We start from the raw sequence: 11,359 nt of genomic DNA, 5'->3' as shown, positions 1-11,359 counted from the left end.
CTCTTGCAGCGGCTCCCTAAAAACACCGGGGCTGCTTGATGGAGGAGCGAGAGGCAAAGGCCCACAAGCTGGTCATACCCAGAGCTTGGCCTGGGGGACGTCGTCTCTCTTCGGCTCTGCTAGCAATTGGGCCTGCCTCTGGGCCTGGGGAAGTGACCCACGCGGGGGGACATTGGGAGCCAGCACCTCTATTCTCCTGCAGGAATCACGGACTCATTCTCCACTGATTAAGGGAGTGGGGGACAGATGGCAGTGATTGGATCAGGGTGGGTAACGTGTGGTCATGTCAGCCGACACGCAGGTTCCTAAGTAAGCGTGAGGCTCCCACTTGAGGACTTGCACAAAAGCCTGAAGACCTAGGGGCGGGGTAGTCAGGCCCACTACTGGCCAGGGCAGGTGCAAAGGAGCTGGAGTCACTGTTGTGAAGGGGACTTCATTTGTAGCCACAGCCTGGGTAGATCTGCTGACCTGAGGGTTCCACTTGAAAGGAAGTGTAATGTGAATTTGCCTAGCATAGAAGACATTTCTGAGAAGCTGCTACTTCTCTCCACATCCGTGCCCACACTGGGCCGTTCCTGGGCACAGCCAGTCTGTGGTAATCAGTTTGTGCCAGTGTGCCTGGGACTCTCCTGGCTTTAGCACTGCAAGTGCCAAGTTCTGGGCAAACCAGGACAGCTATTCACCCTACGGCTCATTCACCCTATTTTTCTGGGAAGACAGAGCTGACCACTCACAGCCTCATAATACAGCAGAAACAAGAACTCGTCTTCCCTCTGGGATGTTAAGAATCCACAGAACCACACAGCTATTGTGATGCTCCCCTTACAGATGGCGTACCTGAGAAAGAGAACGAACACAAGGAAGCTTCCTATGCTAAGGTGCTATCCTGGGGCAATAATTCGTTTCATTTGCCAAGGCATATTCTCCAACATTTCTTTCTTTCATTTTTTTTCCTTTTTAAAAAGATTTTTATTTTTTTTTTAAGATTTTATTTATTCACTTGACAGAGAGAGAGATCACAAGTAGGCAGAGAGGCAGGCAGAGAGAGAGAGGGGGAAGCAGGCTCCCCGCAGAGCAGAGAGCCCAATGTGGGGCTCGATCCCAGGACTTTGAGATTATGACCTGAGCTGAAGGCAGAGGCTTTAACCCACTGAGCCACCCAGGTGCCCTGGTTTTTATTTATTTGAAAGAGAGAGAGAGAGCCTGGACACAATTGTGAGTGGAGGGAGGGCCAGAGGGAGAGGGAGAAGCAGACTCCCCATTGAGCTGGGAGCCTGACACAGGCTCTATCCCAGGACCCCAAGATCATGACTTGAGCCAAAGGCAGATGCTTAACTGACTGAGCCACCCAGGCACCCCACAGCATTTCCATTCATATCTATAGTGGCTATTCACACTAGATTTCCTATGATAGTTGTAATTTTGCAATATATTTAGTAATGAATGGAGTATATAATTAATGTTATGAGTTTAAAAGCATTTAAAAACAAGTAAAATCTAAGTCAGAAAAACATGTTCATTAGAAATTCTGCCTTGATTTTTTAAAAAAGATTTTATTTATTTGACAGAGAGATAGAGAGCACAAGCAGACAGAGAGGCAGGCAGAGGCAGAGGGAAAAGCAGGCTCTCCGCTGAGCAGGACCCTAATGTGTGGCTCGATCCCAGGACCCTGGGATCATGACCTGAGCCGAAGGCAGACGCTTAACCGACTGAGCAATCCAGGTGCCCTGTGCCTTGATTTTTTATTCCAAAATTATGGATCACCATATCACCAAGATAGTCAAATCCTTAACCAATGGGACAGTGACTACCACCCCCATGTGAGGCAACTAAATGTAGAGTGGCAGAGGATAAGGAAGAGAAAAGATTCTACCGACATTCCTTTATTCCACATGTTCCTTGGCAGGAGCAGTTCCTAGATGAATAGGTTCCTGGGTCTTGGTGTTAGATAGAAGGAGGCACTGGACTCGTCCGCTGGGGCATAGAATGGTGGGGCTGTAGGGCCAGCCATCTGGAGGGAGGGCACATCTTCCTTTCCCAGACACACTGAGAAGATGAGGACTAACCCACCGAGGGCCAGGAAAATCCCAGCAGCCCAGCCCAGGTAGAGGGCATCTCCAAACTCCCAGCGAGGCACAATCTCAGGGATGCTATTATCCCAGAAGTCTTGGACGGTGGTGTAGGCCACCCAAGAGACTGGGAGGAGGGTAGTGGCTGCAGCTGATGCTTCCAGAGTCCCTCCCAGGAGACAAAGCCGTCTTTTAAATACCCATCTGATCCTGTGCAACTGGAAGCATTCGGACCCGAAGCCAGAGAGCAGAAGCCCCAGTAGCCCCAGCCCGTGGGAGGCTGCCATCAGGACGCGGGATACCTGGAGTTCCTGGGGCAGAGACAAGAAGGACTCAAAGGCCTTGCACACGGCAACTTCCTCCTGATTCACGCAGACCTCCCAAAGTCCCATGACCCAGGTCTCCATTTCGTTCAGGTCCAGACTGAGAGTCTTCCACTGCGGTAGGATGGTGGCGACACAGGAGCAGACCCAGCCAAGGAGAGAGAGGAGCAGTCCTCCAAGCTGGGCTTTCCCGCGGAGACTCCAGGCCATGGCTGCTCCCGCTACAGAGGCAGAAAGCAAATGACAGATGGCTTGGTGACGGGTTAGCGGGGTGTACTTTGGGGGTGGCCCAGTGGAAGATCTTTCATTGAGGGCTCTTGTTTCAGTTTTTAGGCAGCAGCTGAGGCAGGTGCTAGGAACTTGGCAAGGTTGGGTTTAGGGGGGTGTGCCCAAGATCAGATGTGGGCGTGGGTTCTGGGGGAGGGCCTCCTGAGAGGCAAAAAAAAAAAAAAGAAACAACAACAACAACAAAACAAAACCAAAAAAACCCCAAACCAAAACAAAATAAAACCAAAGAACCCCCAAACTCCAAAAAAACCCCAACCAGACAGTAGACTATCAATATCTATTTTGATGAGTAAATTCATAAACTTGAAAGTAAAATCACTTCCCAGTTGATGAGAATGGTGTTCTGGAAATATACATTGGTGTAATCTTTCTGGAGGGTAACACGACTTCATATTTCATACTTTAATTTTTTTTTTAAGATTTATTTATTTGGGAGAGAGAGAACGAGAGAGAGGGAGGAGGGGCAGATGGGGAGGGAAAGATATCTTTACGTAGACCCCCCGCTGAGCATGGAGGCACATATGGGGCTTCGTCCCAGGACCCTGAGAGCATGACCTGAACTGAAACCAAGAGTCAGATGCTTAACCCACTGAGCCACCCAGGCATCCCTCATATTTCATACTTCTAAATATGCATTTACTTTGACCCAGCACCTTACCTGCAGGAACTGACCCTAATTTATGGTGAATATATACAAAGATTATGAAAATGCCCATTTGAAATATTGGTTAGTACTGGGCAGCCATTTTAAAGTGATGTAGAAAGAATTTCAGTGACGTGAAAAATATTTTTGATTCATCGTTAAGTGAGACAGGCAAGTGACCAATCAGTGTATAGAGCATGGAGAGCACAATTTCACTTTTAAAAAAGAGTGTATGTCTTTATCTACGTATCACATGCCACAAAATGTTAATCGTGGTTGTTTTAGTGGAAGGATTATGGATAGTTTTTATTTCCTTATTTGTGATTATCTATATATTTTATACATTTTGTAAGTGTATCAGTTAATATTTTTGTAAGCAGGAAACAAATGGAAAATGCCCCATCCAAGGAAGCAATCCAGACCAGAATCTGCCAGGAGGGATGTGCCCCCCGCACATGCACCCCCCCCCCAGCTGCCACCAAGCTCCCGCTGCTGTAGGACAGTAGCTGTAAGAGGTGGTACTTACTCATGCCAACTTCCGTTCCTATGTGTTGCTGCAGCCAAAAGGCAGGTTCTGACAGCAACGGAAATAATTTGCATTTACTGAGTATGGCTAAATGCCAGACTTTTGACCAGATACTTTATCCTTATTAAATTTTCACCCCACTGCTGTGAGATGCATGTTAGGTAACATGCCGGGGTCCCCCAGCTGGTAAGCAACAGATCTAGCTCTTGCTAATCAACACAATGGCAAAATAGTATGCTTCCCTGGAAATGCTGTCTGCTTGCATTTTATTCATTCAGGTTTGTATTTGACATTTTCCTTCTTGAACACAGGCATGCTACAGGTGTATGAGCTCTGAGGTCAGGAAGAATTATCCTTATTACCTTGCTTTTTCTTCAGAGCCCTTTCTTTTCCCTTCCTTCCTTCTTTCAAGATTAATTTATCTGGGCACCTGGGTGGCTCAGTTAACTGTCTGCCTTCAGCTCCACTCATGATCCTAGGGTCCTGGAATTGAGCCCTGCATCAGCGGACATCCTGCTTCTGCCTCTCCCTCTGCTCCTCCCCTGGCTTGTGCTCTCTCTCTCTCTCTCTTAAAGATAAATAAAATCTTTTAAAAAATTTATTTATTTATTTGAGAGAGAGTGTAGACATGGTGGAGGAAGGAGAAAGGGGGAGAGAGAGAGAGAGAACCTTAAGCAGACTCCTCGGTGAGCGCAGAGCCTGACTCAGGACTCGATCCCATTACCCTGAAATCATGACCAGAGCTGAAATCAAGAGTAGAAAGCTTAACTGACTGAGCCACCCAGTGCCCCCTCCCCCCCATTCAGGACTGTTTCTTGACAATTTGTGAAAATCTGTGAGTTGGGAGACATATAAATCATGATAAGTGTGAACCATGGGGGAGGTCAGGTTAGTGAGGGAAAAGAGAATGCATTCATCTTATTAATTTTTTTCATTTATGCAGATATTCATTCACGCTTGCATGCACTGTGTGTATGTAGCAACTCCACTCCATTCTCTATGTTCTTTCTTCTCCTTCCTCAGTCTAACTCTGGCTCTTCCTGGCCTTTGCCTGCAAACGCGACGGACTGTCTGCAGCCTATCCAATGGCCTCTCTGCCCAGGGAGAGGCAAAGCTCTGCAGTTGCCTCTGTGGGTCTGACCCATGGATTGGTTTCCTGGAGAAGATCCCAGAACCTCAACCTCAAAGTGGTACCTCCTTCCATTCTCAGTTCAGATTCCTTCTTACTATGAAACTTTTCTGGGTCAATCAGACTGCCGGACAGCCTACTCCATTATTTCCTCTGCCCTTTGTATCTTCCTCAGAGTTGACTTAGCTTCTGGGCCTGTTACTCGCACAGGTCCCTTCTTAGGCCTGCACCTAACTTTGAATTTATTTTATATACTTTTCCTTAAAGAGTCTTCCCCATCCCAGCAACTGGGTAAGATTTAGGCCCCCCCAAAATCTGGACTGATCTCTCATTTACCTTCAAGATGGCAATGATCATATTTCCTGGGATTATTTATTCACATATTTTGGATTTCCAGCCTAGCCCAATGTCTGCCATATGTAGTTAAATAGAATGTAAGTTTTCAGGAATGTCCCCTGCAGGTCCTTCTTTCTCACTGGGCATGTAGTAGTCATAGCATTTAGAATTCAAAGTGTGGCTGACAGGTCTACTGATCAGAAACTAATTTGGTTTTCTAGGGAGGGATGCCTTTCCAGCATGTTATGGCTGTCCTTTGTGCTTCCTGTCTCAACCCCTGTTTCATTTCCTTTGCTTGTGTCACAGAAAGCTGCCCTTGGCTCAATGGGATAAGCAGATAGTCCTACAGACACCTAAAATTGACAAGGACTTTAGGGTCAGCATCTATCTGGGGTCAACTCTCACCAGATACTTTTTTAAAAATCAGAGATGACATTTTAATCAAAGCAGTACATGTTTATGACAGAAAAATAGGAAAACAGGGCAAAAAAGAGAAAAAAAATATCATAAGTTTGCCACTCAGATAATTTGGTGTATACCCTTTATCTCTATATATGTATCTATATCTATTTATTTTTTAAAAAATCATCCTCTACATGGTATATAATGAACATCTTTCAATATGGATCAATTTTTTAAAAACTTCAGATAATGTTGATTTGTAACCTCTGATAGAAAGTGTTAAATATCTTGGGGCGCCTGGGTGGCTCAGTGGGTTAAGCCTCTGCCTTCAGCTCAGGTCATGATCCCAGGATCCTGGGATTGAGCCCCACATGGGGCTCTCTGCTCAGCAGGGAGCCTGCTTCCCTTCCTCTCTCTGCCTGCCTCTCTGCTTACTTGTGATCGCTGTCTGTCAAATAAATAAAAAGTCTTTTGCTCTAGTCTACACAGTTCTTTTTTTTTTTTTTTAAAGATTTTATTTATTTATTTGACAGACAGAGATCACAAGTAGGCAGAGAGGTAGGCAGAGAGAGAGAGAGAGAGAAAGAGGGAAGCAGGCTTCCTGAGGAGCAGAGAGCCCAATGCGGGGCTCGATCCCAGGACCCTGAGATCATGACCCGAGTGGAAGGCAGCAGCCCAAACCACTGAGCCACCCAGGCGCCCCTAGTCTACACAGTTCTAATGTTATTTATACTTAAGTCATATAAACAATATAAATATGTAATGGGGGCGCCTGGGTGGCTCTGTTGGTTCAGCATTTGCCTTCAGCTCAGGTCATGATCTTAGGGTCCTGGGATCAAGCCCCGGTCAGGCTCTCTACTCAGCAGGGAGTCTGCTTCTCCTCTTCCTCTGTGCTCACCAGTGCACTCTTTCTCCAATAAGTAAATGAAATCTTTAAAAAATATATTTATAAATATGTAATGTATTACATAGAAGAAACACGTGCATTTGTTACACAGATGTAGTATGTATGTAATAGATGCACATAGTTGTACGCAATGTAATATATGTCCATAGATTGCATTGTAAACTATGCAACATAAAAGGAGGGCAATTTAGGCAGACTTTTTTATGAGGTAATGCGACGTCGTTTGCACAACTCCAGAGGGCTCTATTCGTATAGACTCTGCTGGCAGCTGCGGCCCTTAAGGGTGAATAATTAACGAAAAAAGATAAAGGTGGGTTCCTCCGGTATTCCGGCTCGATAAATTTCAGAGTTAAGCGTTTTGAAGTTGAGAAAGGTTCATTTAGGACTGGTTTTTAAGTAAAAACATTTCATTTCTTCTAGCGAAAAACAGGCGGGAAGAAACTATTTGAAAACAGCCAGGGAAAGAAACGCGTCTACCCAGTTTGCCAGCTAAGGGACACCGTGGAATTCCAACCTAGGACGGTCCCGGTGCCTGCTGGGAGTTGTAGTGCGGCCTCGCCTTCAGAGCCACAGTCTGGGCCCCGCGAGGCTCAGTTTCCCGGCAGGCCGCGCGCCAATCCCGCCGGCGGGACTGGGGCTGCCGCGCTGGCCGCTGGATAGGGACCCCGTCGGTGTTGGTTCCTGTCGTGGCGATGGCTTCTTTCGTGACGGAGGTTCTGGCACACTCGGGGAGGCTGGAGAAGGAGGATTTGGGCACTCGGATCAGCCGCCTGACCCGGCGGGTGGAGGAGATCAAGGTGAAGGCCGGGCAGCGGGAGGCTGACTGAAAAGGGACGCCGGGTCCGTTTGGGGGGACGGGGCAAGGAGTGGGGGCTAAGGGCAGGGAGAGGGGTGATGAGCAGAGTCAGGTGTAGGGGCTGAGGGGGAAAATGTGAAGTAGGGGGGCCGGCAGGTGTGGGGATTGGGGAGGGGCACGGAGGGGAGCCCCGGCAGGAGTTGGGGAGTAAGGAGGCGCGGAGGCCTGGAGCCTAGGGGAGGAGGAGGCGGTGGCCCGGGAGTGCTGGGCTCTGGGGTTAGGGTGGGGATCGGTCGGGTCGGGGGCTTTGCGGCAAGACTGAGGAAACCAGCAGGGGAGGTGGGACCGGAAGCCCGGAGGTGTCCGGGGAGGTTGCAGGTGAGAAGAGAAATGCGGACAGGACCACCTCCCTGATTTGTGTTTATCTCCCCCGCCCACTCCTTTTTATGCCATTTGCCGGTGAATAAAATAGCTGGGAGAATTGTACCGTCCTTCCCTCTGAAATTTTTGTTGTTCCAGCCTGTCAACGTGTGTATGAAACTCTGGTCTTTGTCCCCAAGTCCTTTGAGGCTGGTCTGAGTGTTGTAAAACATACAAAAAACGCTTCGGTGGACCCCGCTGCCTTGCGATTGATACAAACCCCCAAAGCACATCTCCATTCACAGTTTCACTCTGTATTGGTATCCTTCCCTTGCCAGTATTTGTTCACATCTTTGTGGCTTTCATTTAAAGTTGAGTGTTTAAGTTTGGATTTAAGTCTGGAAGTTGTGAAAGGTTCGTTTAGGACTGAAGTCTGGCGTTAAGTCTGGATTTCAGGGAGCAAGTTTGGCAACCCTGTCATAAAGGCACAAGAAGTAGGTCTTCCTGACAACCCCTGATTTTACAAAAATGGTTTCCTGACTTGTAAGTAGTCATGTTACCTCCATCTCTCCTTTAACATGGGTTTAGGGTTTTTCAACACTTTTTATATGGTGGAAAGACCAGTGAGCGACCTTAGCATGGCACTCAAGGCTCTTACTGTTCTGGACCTAGCTTTCCTTCCACTGGGTTTCCTTCACCAAGGATCTTCAGCCAACGGACAATTACTTTCTATGCTCCAAGCAGACCCAGTATTTTTCCTGTTTCCCAGATTTTGCTTATGTGGCCATTTTTTCATCTTTACCTATAGTGTTACCTATAGTGTTTTTCATCTTTACATATAGTGTTTCTACCCATTTTTTTTTTAAGATTTTATTTACTCATTTGAGAGAGAGAGAGAGAGCAAGCAGAGGGTGAGGCAAAAGGAGAGGGAGAAGCAGACTCCCTGTTGAGCTGGGAGCCCGAAGAGGGGCTCAATATAGGACCTAGAGATCATGACCTGAGCCAAAGGCAGATGCTTAACCATCTGAGCCACCCAGGTGCCCCATCTACCCATTTTTTAAGTCCTATCTCAAACGTAGTTTTGTGCATGAAAAGTATATCCATTTTTCCCTCAAGCAGAGGTGATCTCTTTCTCATTTGTGTTTCTGAAGGACATTAACTCTTTTCCTATATTACATTTTTATATTCTGGTTACTTAAGTGTATAGTATTTTTCCTGCTTAAAATAACTTATATGTGGGCAGGCATAATTTTTTTTCTGGTATTTTCCAAAGCATTCAGTGCAAAGTATTCAATAATTTGTTTATTGATGAAGCTCAAATTAAGTTAGAGTTTTAGGATTAGGCCTTAAAATTTTATAAGCAAGAAAATAGAAATTCATGAACTGAAGTATACAGATTGTGGATTTAATTTATCCATTTGCTTTTTCTAGTAGCTATATGATTAAAGTTGGTGGCTATAGTCAGAGCTAATCTAGTTTATTATGAGAACTTCTGGCTTCCCCTTTTCTTTTCCAGCATTTGTATAACTTTTGGGGACTGGTGGAATTTGGTGATCATTGTCTTCTTGCATCGTAATAATGTTACAAGCAAGATCCTTAGGGGTGGGAGGAATGTGTTTTTCAAAGAAACCCACTGGCATGGAGGAAAAGTAAAGGGGTGTGGGTAACTGGCAAGAAGGCTCCAACATGGAGGATTCCTTATGAAAGATGAGCTGAATATTTTTTTTTTTTTAAGATTTTATTTATTTATTTGACAGACAGAGATCACAGGTAGTCAGAGAGGCAGGCAGAGAGAGAGGAAGCAGGCTCCCTGCTGAGCAGAGAGCCCGATGTGGGACTCGATCCCAGGATCCTGAGACCATGACCTGAGCCGAAGGCAGTGGCTTTAACCCACTGAGCTACCCAGGCGCCCGAGCTGAATATTTTTAATAGAGGTCTCTACTCATCCCACTGTAATTCTTCTGTCTTATTTTATAGGGTGAGGTGTGCACTATGATCAGCAAGAAGTATAGTGAATTCCTGCCCAGCATGCAGAGTGCCCAGGACCTGGTTACCCAAGTGGATAAGCTATCTGAGGACATTGACCTGCTGAAATCCAGGATAGAGAGTGAGGTAAAAATGGTTCATTATATTGGTTAGGTTTGTAGGGTGGTAGTTCAGCTTCTTGAGTCCTAAGACATTTCAACTCTGTGTGTAAGTTTTTAAGACCTCACTTTCCTTCCTTATTGGACATTGGAAGTTGCATTAGATAACTTTAGAGTAACTTTCAATTTTAAAATAGAAATATTTTCTATAACTATAAACAATTTTCATAACAAAACTTTGCATTTGAATAGCACTTTGTAAATTAAAAAAATAATCTTAGAATTTTACAGTCTTCAAAATAAAGCTGAATCATCTGGCCTTTTCTTGTCTCTTAGTTTAAAATGTTTGCATCTCTTAATGGCTAGCATTCTCTTATATCTATGGCTGGCCTCCACACTTTCCAGACTCAGCATAATCTTGGCCTACTCCTGGAAAATTGGCTTGATTTGCCAATTACAGCCACTCTACTGCTTGTCATTGAGCCTCTTTATCTGGACACACAAAGAATCCTTGCCTGTCTTGTATCATGTCACTGTGTTGGGTCAGTGCTTGCTCTGCTTCTTAGGCAAAGTCTGGTGGGGTTTAGAAATGGTTACCGTGTTTGCTGGAGTGCTGCCATCACAAAAACAAGCCTCTGGAAACAAAAATTGTGACTTTGTAATTTTTTTTTTAAGATTTTATTTATTTATTTGACAGACAGAGATCACAGGTAGGTAGAGAGGCAGGCAGAGAGAGAGGAAGGGAAGCAGGTTCCCTGCTGAGCAGAGAACCCGATGTGGGGCTAGATCCCAGGACTCTGGGATCATGACCTGAGCGGAAGGCAGAGGCTTTAACCCACTGAGCCACCCAGGCGCCCCCATCACATTGTAATCTTAAAAACATTTTTCACATGTATTATTTCACCTGGAATTTTTTTTCCTGTTTTTTACTTTTAGGAGACATAGTCATTTGAAGCAAGGAAAGCAGTGATATTAGAGGTTTAAACAGGCATAATCTTAGAGGCCTTCTCTATCTTGTTAAATTATTGGGCAGGGCTCATTGTTATCTCAGATCAAGATGGTGAAATGTTTTCAAAGTCCTTAAGGAAAGACACCCAAGTCTTTTCTCTCTATGTGATTTACTAAAGAAGGAAAGTTAGTAGATACGTTTTTCAGAAGTTCTGTATAAAACTTCAGGCACAAATGGGGATTTCTAGGTACCTAGAAAATCTGTTTAACAGCCAGTTCATCAATCATTCTGATTCAAGGTTTTAATAAAAACAAATTTGTTCCTCTACAATTCTGGCACAGTTCAAATAATATTTTCAAAGTATATTTGTAATTAGTTGATTGTTTGATCTGTGAGTCAATAGTCAGTCTTAGACTGTACTATTAGAAATGCAGTGTCTGGAACAAGAGAGTCATGTCTATACCTTTAGCTGACCAGATTATGGTTGGTGAAATTTATTCAGTTCCGGTGGTTGCATTTTGAAAAGTGCCTGGTCTAAATGAGAAGG

At 45.2% G+C, this 11,359-nt stretch overlaps 2 protein-coding genes across 2 annotated transcripts in view; one reads left to right on the top strand and one right to left on the bottom strand.

Moving 5' to 3' along the window:
• Positions 1-1,533: 1,533 nt before the first annotated feature.
• Positions 1,534-2,709, bottom strand: CLDN25 (claudin 25). The gene has a single exon (XM_082682596.1). It carries the CDS (start codon positions 2,600-2,602, stop codon positions 1,916-1,918), a length of 687 nt encoding a protein of 228 aa, XP_082538722.1. The 5' UTR covers positions 2,603-2,709; the 3' UTR covers positions 1,534-1,915.
• A 4,111-nt stretch (positions 2,710-6,820) lies between these two features.
• The window catches only part of ZW10 (zw10 kinetochore protein), a 33,039-nt gene continuing 28,500 nt past the window's right edge, over positions 6,821-11,359 (top strand). Inside the window, exons 1-3 of the mRNA XM_082682595.1 lie at positions 6,821-6,933; positions 7,044-7,420; positions 9,757-9,891. Coding sequence (XP_082538721.1) covers positions 7,316-7,420; positions 9,757-9,891 — 240 coding nt within the window. The 5' untranslated portion in view covers positions 6,821-6,933; positions 7,044-7,315. The remainder of the gene's footprint in view (positions 6,934-7,043; positions 7,421-9,756; positions 9,892-11,359) is intronic.

This window comes from Mustela nivalis (assembly GCF_964662115.1).
Source record: "Mustela nivalis genome assembly, chromosome: 9".
NCBI classification, from domain to species: Eukaryota; Metazoa; Chordata; class Mammalia; order Carnivora; family Mustelidae; genus Mustela; species Mustela nivalis.
The sequence above is the reverse complement of the archived record's forward strand: the minus strand, read 5'-3'. Positions and strand labels throughout refer to the sequence as shown.